The sequence below is a fragment of the Anopheles coluzzii genome, chromosome X (assembly GCF_943734685.1).
Source record: "Anopheles coluzzii chromosome X, AcolN3, whole genome shotgun sequence".
NCBI classification, from domain to species: Eukaryota; Metazoa; Arthropoda; class Insecta; order Diptera; family Culicidae; genus Anopheles; species Anopheles coluzzii.
Window position 1 is genome coordinate 25,628,381 of NC_064669.1, and position 19,919 is coordinate 25,648,299.

A 19,919-nucleotide genomic window follows, 5' to 3' on the forward strand; every position below is an offset into this window, starting at 1 on the left:
TAGGTGTCTTGTTATGCCGTATTATTTTGTTTTTTTGGCACTCGATACACGTCTCTACGAACGCTTTGCATTCCTTTCTAACTGATGGCCATACAAAGCGTTGCAATACCAGGTGTGTTGTTCCTCTAATACCAGGATGCGATAAGCTGTGCAGTTTGGAGATGATCAGTTTTCTGTGCGCTGTGGAAACGAAAGGTCGGATGTATTGAGTGGAAATATCGCAGAAAATAGATTTGGTAGAGTTCGGTATAGCCAGTGATTTTAATATCAGTGATGATGTTTTCGGTGGGTTGTTTAAAAAATGCTGTAGTTCGCCATCGGTTTGTTGTGCATCTGCTAATTGGTTATAATCGATGAGCGTGTCTATGCTATCTATACGACTTAACATATCTGCTACTAGGTTGTGTTTGCCGGCCACGTGTCGTATATCGGTGGTGTACTCGCTGATGAAAAGCAGTCTTCTTTGTTGCATGGGATTGGCTCTTTCAAGTTTTTGATCGAACACAGTGGTTAACGGTTTGTGATCCGTGTACACGATAAATTCACGTGCTTCCAAAAGGTCTTTAAAATGCTTTATCGATTCGTATATAGCATAAAGTTCGCGATCATAAGTGCTGGCTTTTTTAAGTGCAGGTGACAATTTTTTAGAAAAGAAAGCGAGAGGTTCGATACCCTTGTCAGTCAACTGATTTAATGCAGCTCCTAAAGCATGACTTGAAGCGTCAACATCTAAAGCGAGCTTTGCATTTGGTGAAGGGTGAGATAATAAAGCTGCGTTTGCCAGATCGTGTTTGCATTGTTCAAATGCTTGCGTGCTGTTTTCATCCCAGGTAAGTGTAGTGGAGTCATTTTTTATGTTGCCATTCATCATACCGTGCAAAATTTGTTGGCGCTCTGCTGCATGCGGTATAAAACGCCGGTAAAAATTAATCGTGCCAAGGAAGCGTTTCATTTGTCTGGCTATGGTTGGTTTTGGAAAGTCAAAAATAGCTTGTCCCTTGCTGGGTTTTGGTTTAATACCATCTGCGGTTACAAGGTGACCGAGAAATTCTACTTTTGTTTGCGCGATTTGACTCTTTGTTGGATTAATTGTCAGTCCGTTCTGCCTCAAACGTTCGAACAATATGCGCAAATGTTGGTGGTGCTGTTCTTCGTTCTGGGAGGCGACGCATAAATCGTCAACATCTAAATCGCCAAAGATGGAATGCAAGTGCCGTTGTAACGTTTGTCCTGCGTTTCGAAGGCCAAATGTCATAAAATTAAATTCAAATAACCCGAATGGTGTTGAAATGGCTGTTTTGGGTAAGTCTTCAGGAGCCACAGGTATTTGATGATATGCACGTTGCAAGTCGATGCAAGAAAATATTTTTCTGTTATACAAAATATTTGAAAAATCTTGAATGTGGGGCACGGGATACCGGTCAGGAACGGTAATAGCATTCAAGCTCCTATAATCCCCATAGGGTCGCCATTTTCCATCTGGTTTCTTTACGAGGCGCAAAGGGCTTGCCCAACAGCTTTTCGATGTTTTACAAATGTCGTTTTTTATGAGAAAGTCAAATTCAGCTTTTGCTTCACGTAACCTTTCTGGGTCCAAACGGTGTGGACGGCAAAAGACGGGTGGACCGGTGGTAATGATTTGATGTGTTACGTTTGCATTGACTGCTTTGCGTGTGTTATCGAGTATCGTGATATCTTTGTATTCGTTTAAGAGATGTGAGAAGCTATCGTTTGAACCACATGCGAATACTTGTGCTGGTAGTGTATTAGTTATGTGTGTTTTGTTTTTAATTAGCTTGTTGCGTTTGATATCTACGAGTAGATCGAAGTGTTTTAAAAAATCAGCTCCGATAATATGCGAATCTACATCAGCTATTGTAAATGGCCATGTGAATGATTGGTTAAGACCGATGTCTAGGGTTAGGTTTTTTGTGCCGTACGTACCGATTGAGCTGCCGTTTGCAGCGAAGAGTTTTCTGGCTGGCATCGGGTTCATTCTGTCCTTGGCGGATGGTGGTATGACGGAAATCTCGGCGCCGGTGTCGATCAGGAATCTGTTGTTGGTTCTGCTGTCGTTCACATAGATGCGCTCGATTACTTCGGCCTTACCGGGGTTCAGCTTGATGCTGGTGCTGGTGGTATTTAGCGTGGGGCTTGCTTGTAGTGGTAAGCTGTTGCTGCTGCGCTGCTGCGATGAGAATGCGTTGTAGCTGGTGCTCACGGTCTCGGCTGGGTTGATGAGAGTGTCTCGGCCAGGATAAGTGTGAGAGTGTAGAGAGAAACGCACTACTTTTTTCGCGAGTAAACTGGCAGATGCTCGTCGAAAAAAATACACTTAGTGTTTGTATCGTTAGAGTGCTCCTTCTCACACTTCTCTGCCTTGTTTCCATGGCGATAGTGGAACCAACAGATCCAGCGGCGCGGTGCGCGTGATGGTGTGCGTGATCGCATGGCGCTAGAAGTTCGTTGCCCCCATGACTGGCTAGACGGATGACGCTGTCTGGATCGAGAATTTCTATGTGTGTTGCTATCTGCATACGAATATCGATCAGCTGTTAGGACTTCATCTAGGCGGCGAGAGAGTGCATCGATGCGGGCTTCTAAACTGCAGGCTGCGGCAGGAGTATCGATCTCATTCACGGTGCAAATGGCATTGCTAGGCGCTTCGAGGATTTTATCCGCTACGCTGGCTTGATCATCAAGTGATGCGGATGGCATTGCAGCAATAATGGAGCAAACTGTGGTTGGCAAGGCGCGTAACCAAATGTTAGATAGGATGCTATCGGAACATCCTTCTCCTCCCATTCTGCGCTTCTCGGAAAGCAGCATACTCGGTTTCCGGTCGCCTAGCGAAACGCCCGAGAGTGAGCTTGTAAGCCGTTGGTTTTCCGACGGCAGAAAAAAATCGATGACCGATTTTTTTTATGGTAGAGTATCTATCAGCCAAGGTCGACTTGTTGCATTTTGCAATGGCGGCGTGAAAGAACTTTGCGCGGGTACCGAGTGCAACGATCACTGCGTTAAACTTGTGCTTATCGGAAGCAACGTTGTTAACATAAAATGCCGCTTCTAAGCAAACAAACCATGTTTCCACATCTTCTGAGTCGAATTCGGGAAAGCGTATTTTGGCGTATGAGCTCCCGGTCTCTGCCTCTTCTAGTTTTGGCTGCCGGATAGTAGGCGCTGGCTGTAGCTGTGCAGGCGAATGCTGGGCTGCCATCGCTGGGGCAACCATAACCGGTGCTGGTGTGGGGTCGGTCATTGTCCTTCACTCGCGATAATTCTATAGCGAAACACTGAACTTGTTAACGCGACGCGCGAAATATTGTCGATCCGTATAAAATCACTTCGCACTTCGCGGAAGTAGAGTACGCGGTCGAACACTCGCGGCGATAAATTACACGTTTGTAATTTTTGCGATCGAAACTAAACTTTTTCGGTTTTCGCGTTCGGGGTCACCAGTTATAGGGTTATGCGTGTCAACTATTAGCTACTTCGGATGTGCGGAATGATTTTACTCACGTCTGGTTTGCTTAGCGGTCAAAATGAAAAGAGAGCATTTTTATTCTATTTCTGATGCACGGTAGTGCAACTATCCGGTTCGGTACGATTACCGAATTAAGCCGATTGCTTGCATGCGGTGTAACGCAAGTGTGGTGTAACGCAGGTGTGGTGTATTAGCGCAACTATAGTGTGGTGCAGCTTGCGTGCGAGGTACAGTATCGGACAGAATGATAGGACCCTAGTTTTTTCAACGCACCGTACACTTGTTTTGCCACATTACTTGTGTTGTGTGTGTGTGTGTGTGTGTGTGTGTGTGTGTGTGTGTGTGTGTGTGTGTGTGTGTGTGTGCGAGTCTGTGTGTGTGTGTGCGAGTGCGCGGGTTTTTGTCTGAAGAAACGTAGCTTGACATGGTTTCATATTGCATTGAAAGCATTCTGTTTATGTGTGTTATCATGTGAAACAGCGTGCGTTCACACTTGGATAAATGCTAAAGTTTGCATCGACAGCAGCGCTTGTTCCCCGGACGAGAACGCAGGTGTGCTGTTTCATGAATGTGAATACGACACCGGTGCGAAATGAAAACGCGCACAATAGCAATGAACTCGGCATTCCCTCACAGGTGTTTCTCCAGTGCACGCCATTGAAAGGCCTGTGTGCATCTTTGCGTTGAACGTTGTGTGCGCATGGGAAACTTTGTGTGTGCATTGAGCAAGCGCGCAGGTGTTCTTTTCAATGGGCGTTTTGTTTCATGAGCGCGGCAGTATTCTGTTCTGGTTTTGAATGGATACATGCTCACTCGCTTACTCATTGATTGTTTTTATCCATACGCTTTTTTGCTGCTCGACAACGATGTGATTCATCGCGTATAAAAGCAGAACGCAGGCAGTGCACGGCATCAGTCGTGTCCAAGTTTTTAACCAGTGTGTTCTTGACGGTCTAAGCAAGCAATTTTTATTACAATGGGTCGAGGTAAACATTGTACCGATTATCAGCGCCATATCATTAAGCGAATGGCGGCTGCTGGCATTAAGCGCAGAACGATCGAGTTCGTGATGGAACGATCGCGCACTTTTGTGGCGAACGCGCTTCGGACAACCGAAACGCGCAAGTCACCCGGACGTCCTCGGAAGACCACGGCGGAGGAAGACCGTAAGATTGTTAACATATCGAAGAAACATCCGTTTAGCTCGGCACCAGAGATCCGAGGCAGACTGAAATTGGCGGTGACGCCGAGAACAGTTCAGCGAAGATTGGTCAGTGCCGGGCTACTCGCGCGAGTGCCACGCAAAGTGCCCAATTTAACACCTGCGCATAAAAACGCACGGGTGTTATTTGCAATTGAGCACATGTTCTTTGATGAAGAGGATTGGCGCAGGGTTTTGTGGTCAGACGAGTCAAAATTCAATCGACAGGGGTCGGACGGACGTAGGTTGGTTCGGCGCCCTGTTAATTGTGCTCTTGATCCGAAGTACTGCTTCAAAACTTTCAAGCATGGCGGTGGTAGTCTCATGGTGTGGGGATGCTTCTCCTACTATGGGATGGGTCCGTTGGTTCGAATCCACGGTAATTTAAATCGGTTTGGGTATCGAGATATTCTTGATACTCATTTGCTATCACACGCTAGGAAAAACCTTCCTCGGTCTTGGATGTTTATGCAAGACAACGATTCTAAGCATACTTCCGGGACTGTCCAAACTTGGCTTGCTGACAACAATGTCAAAACAATGAAGTGGCCAGCCCTTAGCCCGGATCTCAATCCCATTGAGAACCTCTGGGCAATTTTCAAGAAGAGGCTGGGTAAAAACATACCGGAAGATCTGGATCATCTCTTCGATCACATGCAAGAGGTGTGGAGCAAAATTCCACCTGAAACGATCCAGAATCTGGTGATGTCGATGCGTCAACGCATGATTAATGTCATCGTGGGCGACGGCAATAAGATCAAAAACTGAGCTTATTGCATTTTTGAAAAGGGATCACTGCTCGCGAGGGCGGTGGTCCTGCAAATTACAACAAAAACCTAACCCAAAACACAAAAAAACTACTGACAAATCTATCCGAAACGACCTACTTGTGAAACAAACACACACATCAATACACATTCAAACATACATACACACACACACACACACACACATGCACACACACACATACACACACACACAAACACAAACACATACAAACCACACATAAACTTGACCCAACGGGTGCATGGTGCGTTAAAAAACCAATGCCCTATCTTTCTGTCCGATACTGTACGCCACAAACTAAAGGGAAATAGAAAAGGATGCAACAGAATGGAAATCCATAGTGAAAGGAAAATAAGCAGCGGATAAGAAGAAAATATTTAAAACAAAAAAGAAAATAAGAATAAAAAAGACATAATTAGAAAAAATAACAAAGAGCCGGAACATAAAATTAGAAATTGAAATCCCGGTAATGTTCATTGAATTGACGCAAACAAATTAGCCACGGGTCGTTAATGCCAAACGCTGTATTGCGGAAAGGTATTGCAAGAGCAGTCCGATTTCTTAAACACCTGGAAGGAACATACCAACTAAGTTGGGAAAGCAAGTCTGGAGCATCTATATTATCAATTATCAATTCACAGCAGTGGTCGATTAGTTAGAACTGTATTGGGTGAAAAGTAAATCTGTATTGCAAGAAAGCTATGTAGGACTTATAACGGGTCCGATTATAAATGCGATACGCCGTTGCTGCATATTTGAACAGTCGTTTAGTGTGTGGATTACGGTATTCCCGATAGTCGCGTAAGTAGCGCTGCTTATGACGTTTCATGGATTTAAGGATTGAATTGGACCAGGGAGGAAAAGAAAGGGCTTTACGTAAAGGACAGCACAATGGGAAAACTGAAGACACTAGCTATGTGAAAATAGAGATCGCTTCGTCCAGCGAAGGTGCCGAGTGCACACGTGAATCGGTATCTAACAGCAAATTATTAAGTTTTTGAAAATCACACTTTCTAAAATTATATGAGCAATAGAGGTTCCCTGTATTACTCCTAACATGAGTCGACAACTAACTTAATGGATGTGTGATTAATAGAAGTACACAATTCTAATGCTGGGTGATGCTGGTCTTCAGGTAATAGAGGAGAAGCCGCTAATGAAGGAACACTGACATGAGACGCGTGGTTATCATAAGGAGAGTAGTAGAAAATTAGGTCTAATTGAACATTCCGATTATTTAAAATGCCACTGAGCTGACGCAAGTTATAAAAACGAATAATGTCGAAAAACGCATCAACGGATGTTGGGGAAACTTGTGCACGAAAATACTGATGTATTGTGTCGTGTATCCAAGAAATATCCGCTCGATTAAAGTCTCTAAAAAGCAGCATACGATCATGTTTTGATCATCCTCGTCACTATACTATCGATCGTTGCATCAAGTGCAGCGTATTTTGGTTTTTTTTTGGCGAGAGAAGGGGGTATGTAGATTGCACCGATGAAGATAGAGCGAGAGATGTTGTGATAGTAAATATTGAGTGTTGTTGAATGTTGCGTATGACTGAGAAAGGGAACAATAGTAGACGGGACCATAACAGTCGATGTAGACGGAAAGGCAGGCATTGCACATACTGCTGCTGCTGGTGACATTGATGTTTTTGAATTAATTGTAGTAGCTGTTGTTGTAGTTCCTGTTGTCACTATTGTTGTTGTTGTTGGTATTGTTGCAGGCGTTGATGTAAGTATTGTTATAGACGTTGCAGCAAAATGTTCGTCTATGGTGGGTTGTTGGTTTGGCTGCGTAGGTTGTAATGCAGTGACGGGGATGCTGGTGGTGATGGGGACGAAAGATGCGGGGGCGATGAGGTGAGTATTGGTGATTGTGCGTCGATTAGTGGCGGCGAATGTGGAGCCGGTGGTTGCTGTTGATGTTGGTGCAATGAGTCTGGTTGGTATGGGAACTAAAACTCCCGTTGCGAACGGTAATCGGTAAATTCACGAAACGCAACTTCAGCTGGCCAAGTATTTTGAGACTGAGCCACATTCTTCAAAGTTGATAGGATGCCGACTTTGAAGGAAACGAATGTTAGTCGGCTCAGATCCGCATCATACTTGGATACCCGGCGAACAAGTATATCGTTTGTATTGAGCTTAGATTTAACCCAATTTGCCATATCGTCGGGAGTCACATCAGGACTGATGTTGGTAAAAAATAGCCAAAAACGAGGTTCAGGATTAGCCACGGTTTTTATCTTAATACCATTATCATCAGTGTTAGTACCTCGCAGTAGTGGTCGGTTGCAATTTTCGAATATTTCCCGTTGAATGTGTGAGTGTTGTTCGAGATGAGTGCCTTCGTACAACTGTGTGCGTGTTGACTCTAAGGCACGGATATCCCGTCCGGCAAAATGAGTGTATTTTTTGAGTGATTTGAGTGACGCTGTCGAAATACAGTCCACGCAAACAATGAGACCCCAAATTTTGAGTGATTCAGGCCGAGGGGTATGAGGAAGCTTGAGGAAGCACGGAGAAGCGCGCTGCGATGAGAGTTCGCATTCTGTTTTACACGCGCGCTTCACTAACACCAATACAAATACCGTGCTTTGACGAGCCGTCTGTGAATGTGTGTGTGTCTTCTTTCAGCGAGCTCAACTTGGAGCTGCTCGTCACATCGTGTTGTCTCGCTTACACTACAGCATCGAACCATCGCTCCGTATGTCCCCCCCTCCTACGCGTGCAAAACCACCAGTACAGCGCGACGCTTTGCCGGAGATGGTTGTGCGTGTTTTGTTCAAAGTCCCGCGCGCAGTGTTTGTGCATTGATGCGCATTTCGTTATAAGTCTCGTGCGCCGGTGTGTTTTGGTGAAGTGTGCAGTGAATAAACAGTGTGCACAGACGCACATGCAGTGCGTGGATCCACAGGTAAGAATTTGCTGAACAGAGTCAACGCAGATTGTCGACAAGTTTCCCGCAGCCTGGCTCGACCCGGTATGACGTCATTGGATTCTAAATGTGTACTTTAGTGTGTACTTTATGTTTCAATAAAGTGTTTAATGTAATAAAAAACGACAGTGTTTGTGTTTAGTTTTAGAATAAGTGCATGAAAGAAAACGAAAAACGAAAGAAACAACTATCTTTACATGTGTTGGTAGCATGGCTCGAAAGAACACAAACACATTGAGAACTGCAGAGCGCACCGTGCGTTACGGGTGGGAAGGGGGAGGGCTCGCGCGAGGGTGTAACTCATTCGTCGAAGAGACACTGTATTTCGACAGCGTCACTCAAATCACTCAAAAAATACACTCACCACGCAAACAATGAGACCCCAAATTTTGAGTGATTCAGGCCGAGGGGTATGAGGAAGCTTGAGGAAGCACGGAGAAGCGCGCTGCGATGAGAGTTCGCATTCTGTTTTACACGCGCGCTTCACTAACACCAATACAAATACCGTGCTTTGACGAGCCGTCTGTGAATGTGTGTGTGCCTTCTTTCAGCGAGCTCAACAACTTGGAGCTGCTCGTCACATCGTGTTGTCTCGCTTACACTACAGCATCGAACCATCGCTCCGTATGTCCCCCCCTCCTACGCGTGCAAAACCACCAGTACAGCGCGACGCTTTGCCGGAGATGGTTGTGCGTGTTTTGTTCAAAGTCCCGCGCGCAGTGTTTGTGCATTGATGCGCATTTCGTTATAAGTCTCGTGCGCCGGTGTGTTTTGGTGAAGTGTGCAGTGAATAAACAGTGTGCACAGACGCACATGCAGTGCGTGGATCCACAGGTAAGAATTTGCTGAACAGAGTCAACGCAGATTGTCGACAAGTTTCCCGCAGCCTGGCTCGACCCGGTATGACGTCATTGGATTCTAAATGTGTACTTTAGTGTGTACTTTATGTTTCAATAAAGTGTTTAATGTAATAAAAAACGACAGTGTTTGTGTTTAGTTTTAGAATAAGTGCATGAAAGAAAACGAAAAACGAAAGAAACAACTATCTTTACATGTGTTGGTAGCATGGCTCGAAAGAACACAAACACATTGAGAACTGCAGAGCGCACCGTGCGTTACGGGTGGGAAGGGGGAGGGCTCGCGCGAGGGTGTAACTCATTCGTCGAAGAGACACTGTATTTCGACAGCGTCACTCAAATCACTCAAAAAATACACTCATTTTGCCGGACGGGTCATTTTGCCGGACGGGGTGTCTCTTCGACGAATGAGTTACACCCTCGCGCGAGCCCTCCCCCTCCCCACCCGTAACGCACGGTGCGCTCTGCAGTTCTCAATGTGTTTGTGTTCTTTCGAGCCATGCTACCAACACATGTAAAGATAGTTGTTTCTTTCGTTTTTCGTTTTCTTTCATGCACTTATTCTAAAACTAAACACAAACACTGTCGTTTTTTATTACATTAAACACTTTATTGAAACATAAAGTACACACTAAAGTACACATTTAGAATCCAATGACGTCATACCGGGTCGAGCCAGGCTGCGGGAAACTTGTCGACAATCTGCGTTGACTCTGTTCAGCAAATTCTTACCTGTGGATCCACGCACTGCATGTGCGTCTGTGCACACTGTTTATTCACTGCACACTTCACCAAAACACACCGGCGCACGAGACTTATAACGAAATGCGCATCAATGCACAAACACTGCGCGCGGGACTTTGAACAAAACACGCACAACCATCTCCGGCAAAGCGTCGCGCTGTACTGGTGGTTTTGCACGCGTAGGAGGGGGGGACATACGGAGCGATGGTTCGATGCTGTAGTGTAAGCGAGACAACACGATGTGACGAGCAGCTCCAAGTTGAGCTCGCTGAAAGAAGACACACACACATTCACAGACGGCTCGTCAAAGCACGGTATTTGTATTGGTGTTAGTGAAGCGCGCGTGTAAAACAGAATGCGAACTCTCATCGCAGCGCGCTTCTCCGTGCTTCCTCAAGCTTCCTCATACCCCTCGGCCTGAATCACTCAAAATTTGGGGTCTCATTGTTTGCGTGGATTAGTCGGGGCATCAACCCTTTTCTCCGTAAAAGGTAACTCTTTAATTAGTTCGACTTTCATCCCGCTGCGCAAAGCGACGGAAGAAATCAAGGCGTTCTGCGAATTTTATCATGCCTTCCTTTTCTCTCCAACGGCAAATTTGTCGAGCAGCTCGTCGAGCTACCCGTCCCTGGCTCCGCCTCATACCCCTCGCCTGAGCGCGCTGTCGAAGGTTTGGATGTGTTGGTGCGTCAGACAGCCAATCGCTGTCAGCCGTCGTCCGTGCTTTTTCCCTCCATAGCGCTATCTCTTTCTCGCGTGTGGTCAATGCTCGCGAGCTGTTGTGGCGCCTAAAAATGCCGTTAACAAACATTGCGGCGATGAAGTTAAATTTTCACAAATCAAACCAAAAAAGCGCAAGTTTAATCGCTGCAATTTAAAAATGACTACGGAATCGCTAGCTCACGTTCCTGGGTTTGCGCGCAGAATCCTAATTCGCAGTAACACGTTCAGCCCGGCGCTGATTTTCATAAACATTCTGTTCCGCCGGCATCAAGAAAGCAAGCTGATTGTGAAACCGGTATATTGGAACGTTCACTGGCAGTCCCAGGGGCCTGCCATCGATTTGAACGTGTTAAGCATTAACCATAACTTTGTTACACTAAGCTTTTGCCTTCGTATGTTGTAGATTACACAGATATGCTGTGCCGTCTGCGCAAGGGTATGAGCGTGCGTGTGTGTGCACAACTGTCGCCAAATGTGTTTTCTTCCGGAATGTTATGATCCATCGGTCAAAGAAAGGAAGGTGTTCATGAAAGGCGGAAAGACGAATTGAGGCCCTTGTCAATGGTAACTGATGACCGGGAGGAGGGGGTACTGAGACACAGCTGTTGGAAGATTGAACAGTATACTTAAATTGCCGGTGGATGGGGGGGGGGGGGGGGGGGAGGTTGGCCATGGGACCCTTACGATCATCGGTCACATGCCCTAAAATTGTTGTCGCCATGGGAGGAGGGGAGGTGCAAATGGTTCTCCAGCCACGGAGCCCTAACGACCATCTTTCCGGGGGCCCTTGTCGTTAATACTCCGTCCACTTGTAGAGATCATCGGCGACCGCCTAGTCCGCCTACCGTTAGGTCCGCCGCTGGTTCATGACGGTGTTTTTTTTATCGTGGAGGTGCATCCTTCCCCCTGCCTGCAGCGTATACATCGAGCAGGAGACAGTGTGGCAGTACCCCCGTCGTGGGTTCTAACCGCGTATGAACCGTCCGCCGTAGCAAGAGGTGACTATCCGGCTACGTGGTACTCAAGTCCTGAAAAGGCCGGCATGACCGCGTTGGCTATTACGCCAATAATAATAATAATAATAAGAACAACTTTCCATAGCAGTCCACACTCGGGGAAGGTTTTTTTTTGACTTTGGTGCTGCCGGGTTACCGCTGTGGCGCGACAAATGCACGGAATGCACTCGACCAAAACATGAACCTGCCGATCCGAACACATTCCAAGGCATTGCCGGACAATCGGCGTCATGTTAACTACTCCAAACCAACAAGCCACCAGATTCTGGACGGACAGGTGCAGCACCATACGCGCACCGTAATAAACAAATCAAGAATCCTCTTTTGTATGGATTCACTTCAAAATGTTGTATCCACTTGCGCCCGCTAGCTGAATTAGAAATAAATGTGCAGCAGAGCCGATCGCAAAGATGCCAATGCCAATGGTTGTGTTGTCTCTCAGGTAGCGAGATCGAAAATGCATGGACTTTGTAGCCGCAGCAGATGAAAATGTACGCATCAGAATCAAATAGTTTTGGGGTTTCCAAACGCACACACACACACAAACACGCGCGCGCAAACTCACACACACACACACACAGACAGGCGCGCGCGCGCACGCGATAAGGCACCTACGAACGCGCGCACGCGAGAACGCACCTACGAAAGCGCGCACGCAAGCACGCACCCAAGGAAGGCACGGGCAGAAGCGCCGCAAGTACAAGTAAGGCAGGGCAGGGTGAGGGAGGGAGAAGAAGCGGACGAAAAAATGGGCGCCAATTTTTTTAAATTTTTTGATTTTTTGATTTTTTGAGCTGTCAAATCTTCCGCGCCTCCGATCGCGCCTGCTGTTTCGCAGAGATACCCAACTTCGGTATTCCTGAGATTTTCGCGGTAGCGCGAACCGTTTGTTTTCACTTTTTCTGGTGAATTCGTTTGAAAAAACGTGTAGGGAAAAGAGTTTTGTATTTTATTTTACATAAACTATGTGAAATAACCAATTTGATTCGAAAATTGATAAACATTATTTCTTCTTGGCACATTCAATCGTCACCAGACCTCGGATGGTTCCATACACGACCCGCGATTATCTCGCCTATCTGTCAGATTTTATAACAGAATTGACAGCTCAAGTCATACGCGATTTTCGCGGTACCGCGACGATCTCGATTCGTCTATTTCCAGCCTTACTTTTACCAAAAACAGTTTAAAAAGGGTCGTAAGATAGGAATCAGCTCTTTTCCAAACAAACCATAAAAAACAGAACTTTTTTAGTGCGTAATACTTTAAAAATTCATGTTCAGTCAGAAACTTATTGCACCTTCGTTTTAATTCCTAACACTTACTGTTGATGCTGTTAACTGATACGCAATAATGCAATGTTGTGAGCGATAATTATTAAGTTTTATTCGTTGTCTTGACGATTTTAGTGTAGGACTACCCTGTATAGTAAGAACAATTGTATTAAATGAAGAAAAACTGCAATAGCACGAGGAATTAATTTTCATCCCGGCGTTTGTATGGCCGTTGCCCACTGTGCAATGGTTCTTCGGGCTTTTATTGCAGATTCGCCGATGCGGGCCACTTTGAAAGGTATGTTTATGATTTTACTATGGAAGTGATTATAGCTTCCATACCATATGTTTTACCAACTTTTCCATCCGTTTATTTGCAGCTACAATGAATTTCAATGCAAGACATGGATGCTTGAAATGCACATGTGTTGGGACAACTATTCAGGTTGGACCTAATAAAAAAAAATTATTTTAGATTCCATCGATGCACCTCCACGCACGAACGTTGGATTTAGGCAAAGAGATGACAAAGCTCATCATAAAGAATGGTGCAGTCCTTTGGAAGCCATCGATAACTTTGATATGGTCGAAGGAATGCCAGTGTCCGACAGGTTGCATTTATTGGCTGAGGGAATATTTCAAAAAATACTAGTAGGGTTTTTGAACAACACTTTCGAACTATTAGGCCATATTTATCCTCGTCAGAAGGAAGTAGTATCTGCCTATATTATCAAAATTAGGCTTCCTTATGAAATACCTCGTAGAATCCGGTCCCTTGATGAAATTGCGCAATGGAAAGCTACTGAATACCGTATCTTCTTCCATTATTTAAGCGTAGTTATACTAGAAGATTTTTATCAATATGAAGGTTCATTTAACCATTTTTTGATGTTATTTTCTGCGATAACAATATTTTCTTCAAGGGCCCATCAACAATATTGGTCTCTGGCAAAAATAATGTTGGACGAATTCTTTAGACACTTTGGGAAATATTATGGACGGTCTAACATAACCAGCAATGTTCATAACCTTCAGCATGTTGCTCATGAAGTTGAAAAGCTTGGGTCTCTGGATTTATATTCCGCATACGATTATGAAAATAATTTAAGATTTATTAAGCAAGACGTAAAATCAGGCACTAATATAGTTGAACAAGTAGCTGGTCGTCTAACCGAACGCAGTCACGTAGTAAAAGCCAAAAACATCGCGAAACTTATATACCCGAGACTTAGACCAAACGGCCGTTTCTTTATTACCGAGGATTTTTCCCTTCACACACAGTTCCAGAACCAATGGTTTTTAACTGAAGAAAGGAATATTATTAAATTTGTAAAAGCAAAGAAAGATGCTTGTGATTCCTTTATAATTGTTGGCGATTTAATCGAATCATGTGAGGAACTTTTTAATGTAGTGTCTGATGAGGACAATGTGATAACAGATATACATTTATCATCGACTGAAATTTGTATCTACAAAGTTAAGCTTAATGTTCCTACAATAAGGGTAGAGGTCCCCTATACATCTGTGCTATGTAAGCTTGTTCCAATTTTTAAACCATCGCGGTCTTTATTGCAAATGCCTGTAAGGACAACACCCCAGCCAAATTCAATAGCTTTATTTCCTTTGTTACACACGTTTAGGAACGCATAATATGTAAAATAGTTTATTAAAAATTATTCAACAAAAACAAGCCGTTTATTTATTTACTAATCGTGATTTTAACTTTAATAAATGACATGATTTTTATTAATTTAAAATTTCAGTTAAATAAATAACTTTGGTTTTTGCGGCACCGCATCGAACTCAAAATAGAAAAGAGCTTATGGCTACCAACTGTAAAAGTAAACGAACGAACATGTTTTAATAGTTCACGTATATTTAACTAAACATTATTTATAGAGCCCAGGTCTATTCCATCTCTTATAAAACTAATATGTTCCTAACAAAGTAATAGTCAACAATACTAAAATAACTAAACTAGTTTGTTTGTTTTTTGTTTCGCTTGTGCGCTTTATGCACTACGCTTTTAGTTACTCCTCTTGTTAAGCTTGCACTTTTTGCATTACTAATTTTGTTTTTTAAGAATTGCTCGACATCTTTTTCTGTTGTCTGGGCACCTCCTACCCGTTTGAAGACATTCAGAATGTTTCGGTATGCCACTAACGCTACCTTTTCCGAGCCATTTCGCGAAACACCTCTCCAATTGCACTGAACCACAAACTGACGACAAAACACATTGTAAAATGATTCGTGAATCCTTTGAAATTTATCTGTTGATTGCATTTGTGCTTTTAACCAGTTTTCTAACGCTTCTGCATTAGATGTTAATAAAAGACTGGACTCTAAACTGTCCAGTTGATGCTTGTTGGTAACGACCGCAGGATGAAACATCGGTCGCTGGACAGTGCTTTCTGTTTCCAGGTTAATTTCGCTGCTTCTTTCCTTAAATGCATTCATATTTACAATATCCTTTATTGCAGGGGTCTCCAAACTTTTCAGTTCGCGGGCCGCATTGCTTCACAATCAACCTTGTTGAGGGCCATTTTGACGCTACCTTTAGAATGAGTGGAAGTTCAAATCTCGTTTTAATAAGAAAATACTATTGAAATATATCAAATTACTGCAGCTTTCTTTTATGGAATCTTGATTTTCATCTTTCAGAAGTAAAAAAATAATCTGTTAGAAAAGAAAGCTATTTTATTAAACCTTAACCCAGCCCTCGCGGGCCGCATTAAAGGCGCTTGAGGGCCACATGCGGCCCGCGGGCCGTAGTTTGGAGACCCCTGCTTTATTGCAACAGAAATGCCAGCCACCACCGTGGTCATTCGTGCCGTTTGCACAAGATTTGCTTGTGTAGCAGATTTGATAAGCTGCAACTCCTGCAAAATGTTTTCTCCAGGATTGTTCGCCATTTTGTTGTTGACTGTAACATTACCAAAATATTAAATGGAAATACTTTAACAATTTGTGGTAACTACTTACTTTTGTGAACTAAATTATCGTTGAACTAAGCGTATTGTAATCGTAAAATTTAAGCAGTCCACAATCTGTTTCGGCGTACATAAACAAGTGCATTCACGTTTGAATCTTCAACATTGAATGGAAAAGGTTTTGCATGAAAAACAGTCAACCTTATGTCATATACAGGCTAAAAATAATTCAAGTGAATATTTTCTTAGAGATTGTTAAATTATTTCGCCGTGAAGTTATAATTTAGAACTGTGGAAAAAGCGACTTACTCGACTTAAGTATGCAAAGAAAACGGCTTAAAATGCTTCGACTCGGCTTCTTTAATGGAAGTACAGGCGGTCCCCGAGATACACGGTTAATGGGGACCGAAAACGGCCGCAAAATACCGCGTATCTCGAATTTCCGCGTAAGTCGAATCTCGTGATTTCCAGCTAAAATATCACAAATTTTCGTGTAATTTTGCAAGTAGGGGGCGGTTTTAGTCACTTTATGAATTATTTGACATGATTCTGACTGAATATAACTCTTTTAAACCTTTTGAAATAGTTTTTAACATTCGATCAAAACGGAAATTATTTGGCAATTTGCAATTGATGTGTCAAATCAGTACAATTTGCTCAAAGAATTGTCAAATTTAGAAAACCGCGTATCTCCGAATCCGCGTATAAGAGGTACCGTGTATCTCGGGGACCGCCTGTACTCAAAATTAAATGAATAGAAAAACTTCGTTGATCTCGCTTTATTTGCCTTAATCCGGCTTAGTTTTTTCTTTATTCAATTTAGGGGTACTGGTCGTGCGATTAAAAAAAATCCGTGTCTCTTTCCTTCGCTTATTTTGTCGCTACTGCCTTCGTGTCTTTTTTATTCGTGTCGTGGCGGCCCTCTAGCGTTCGGTTCTGTGGTCCGTCGCAGGCGGCCGTCTAGCGCTTGGTTCCATCCGTCTTGTCGGGCGGCTTGTGATGGTTGTCTGGCTGTCAAGGCTGTTTTGACAACAAGAACATATATTTATTTCTGATTTAAATATAATTTAAAATAATGACGACAATGCCCCTTTTCAAATAGTTTTAGGCTTTAAAAAGAAATATAACACACATACACCATCAATAATATTGACATTATGGCTGCTGTCACAATCATTGACCGATCTGTCTCAATGCAATGTTAGCGCGTTTGACAGTTCCATCATTGTTGGTGTTTGCAGCAGCCATGGCGAGCAAAGGAATTCTGTTTGCCAAAAAAGTTGTTTTTACAAGGCAAAATAGCTAGTTCATGTAAGTTTAATTGTAATATAATGTCCCATTCAGTATTTTTTAACAGGTGTGTCGCAAATTTTAAGCGTGATGTGAATAACAAGACGGAAAAAGGATCCTCGAAATTGCTCAACATCTAGCATTCAACAGCACCATGGTATGTTGGAAAATGTCTTTCCCGATTGTGTTTATTTCCTAATTTGTTTGGGTTATTTATTCTAGCTTCACTGCATTACCAATAAATGCATTTATTCTACGCTGTGCCATTCAACTATGGTGTAAAATATTTCATGAACACACGGAGGAAATCCTCACACGAAGAAGTGCCGGTACAGAAGGAAAAAGGCCCCCGAAAGAGTGATAAATCAGTCGATGAAGTGAAGATTATTATTATAATGCGTTGTAAATTGCTTATTGTTACGTTAAATGTTAAAATATATCCCTTTTTTGAAACGATGGAGTGTTTCATTCTGCATTTGGGGCTAGGAGCGGGTGCTCCGGGGTAGGAAACGAACGAAAAGCGGGGAAAGGGGGGCTGGGCACTCAAAGACACTCAAAATCACTCATCGTCACTCAAAATCATGTCGCGCGCTTGCTTAACCGCCGTCTTCCTTTAAGCAATCGTTAAGCAAAGGTTACCACGCAAACAATGAGACCCCAAATTTTGAGTGATTCAGGCCGAGGGGTATGAGGAAGCTTGAGGAAGCACGGAGAAGCGCGCTGCGATGAGAGTTCGCATTCTGTTTTACACGCGCGCTTCACTAACACCAATACAAATACCGTGCTTTGACGAGCCGTCTGTGAATGTGTGTGTGCCTTCTTTCAGCGAGCTCAACAACTTGGAGCTGCTCGTCACATCGTGTTGTCTCGCTTACACTACAGCATCGAACCATCGCTCCGTATGTCCCCCCCTCCTACGCGTGCAAAACCACCAGTACAGCGCGACGCTTTGCCGGAGATGGTTGTGCGTGTTTTGTTCAAAGTCCCGCGCGCAGTGTTTGTGCATTGATGCGCATTTCGTTATAAGTCTCGTGCGCCGGTGTGTTTTGGTGAAGTGTGCAGTGAATAAACAGTGTGCACAGACGCACATGCAGTGCGTGGATCCACAGGTAAGAATTTGCTGAACAGAGTCAACGCAGATTGTCGACAAGTTTCCCGCAGCCTGGCTCGACCCGGTATGACGTCATTGGATTCTAAATGTGTACTTTAGTGTGTACTTTATGTTTCAATAAAGTGTTTAATGTAATAAAAAACGACAGTGTTTGTGTTTAGTTTTAGAATAAGTGCATGAAAGAAAACGAAAAACGAAAGAAACAACTATCTTTACATGTGTTGGTAGCATGGCTCGAAAGAACACAAACACATTGAGAACTGCAGAGCGCACCGTGCGTTACGGGTGGGAAGGGGGAGGGCTCGCGCGAGGGTGTAACTCATTCGTCGAAGAGACACTGTATTTCGACAGCGTCACTCAAATCACTCAAAAAATACACTCATTTTGCCGGACGGGTAAGCAAACCCCGTCCGGCAAAATGAGTGTATTTTTTGAGTGATTTGAGTACCGTCCCCCGTTAGCAGTTACTCTTAGAGGAATGAGTTACACCCTCGCGCGAGCCCTCCCCCTCCCCACCCGTAACGCACGGTGCGCTCTGCAGTTCTCAATGTGTTGTGTTCTTTCCAATCATGCTACCAACACATCCAAAGATATTTGTTTCTTTCGTTTCTCGTTTTCTTTCATGCATTGCCGCGATCGCAAATACGCACTTATTCTAACAACAAACACAAACACGGTCATTTTTGGTTACATTAAACACTTTATTGAAACATAAATTACACTTTCACAACACATTTAGAATACTTCATACTCACGAATGGCGTCATACTGTAAAGTACCGGGTCGAGCCAGGCTGCGGGAAACTTGTCGACAATCTGCGTTGACTCTGTTCAGCAAATTCTTACCTGTGGATCCACGCACTGCATGTGCGTCTGTGCACACTGTTTATTCACTGCACGCTTTACCAAAACACACCGGCGCACGAGACTTTGAACGAAATGCGCACCAACGCACAAGCACTGCGCGCGGGACTTAGAACAAAACACGCACAACCATCTCCGGCAAAGCGTCGCGCTGTACTGGTGGTTTTGTACGCGTAGGAGGGGGGACATACGGAGCGATGGTTCGATGCTGTAGTGTAAGCGAGACAACACGATGTGACGAGCAGCTCCAAGTTGTTGAGCTCGCTGAAAGAAGGCACACACACATTCACAGACGGCTCGTCAAAGCACGGTATTTGTATTGGTGTTAGTGAAGCGCGCGTGTAAAACAGAATGCGAACTCTCATCGCAGCGCGTTTCTCCTTGCTTCCTCAAGCTTTCTCATACCCCTCGGCCTGAATCACTCAAAATTTGGGGTCTCATTGTTTGCGTGGAACGTGTGACGCGATTTCGCGACGTGTCTCTTCGACCAATGAGTTACCCACTCACGCGAGCCCTCCCCCACCCCACCCGCAACGCACGGTGCGCTCTGCAGCACGGTGTGTTTGTGTTCTTTCGAGCCATGCTACCAACACATCAAAAGCTTGTTGTTTTTCGCTTTCTTTCATGCACTTATTCTAAAAATAAACACAAACACGGTCATTTTTTATTACATTAAACACTTTATTGAAACAT

General features: G+C 44.1%; 1 protein-coding gene across 2 annotated transcripts; it reads left to right on the forward strand.

Moving 5' to 3' along the window:
- Positions 1–11,391: 11,391 nt before the first annotated feature.
- LOC120958505 (uncharacterized) lies at positions 11,392–17,708 on the forward strand. Of its 2 annotated transcripts, XM_049606992.1 has the most exons (3): positions 11,392–17,273; positions 17,339–17,409; positions 17,475–17,708. In XM_049606992.1, the coding sequence occupies exon 1, from the start codon at positions 13,615–13,617 to the stop codon at positions 14,680–14,682; it is 1,068 nt and encodes a 355-aa protein (XP_049462949.1). In that variant the 5' UTR covers positions 11,392–13,614; the 3' UTR covers positions 14,683–17,273; positions 17,339–17,409; positions 17,475–17,708. The 2 variants fall into 2 exon arrangements, with proteins under 2 accessions (XP_049462949.1, XP_049462947.1); XM_049606990.1 differs by having other exon boundaries at positions 11,392–17,409.
- Positions 17,709–19,919: the final 2,211 nt, after the last annotated feature.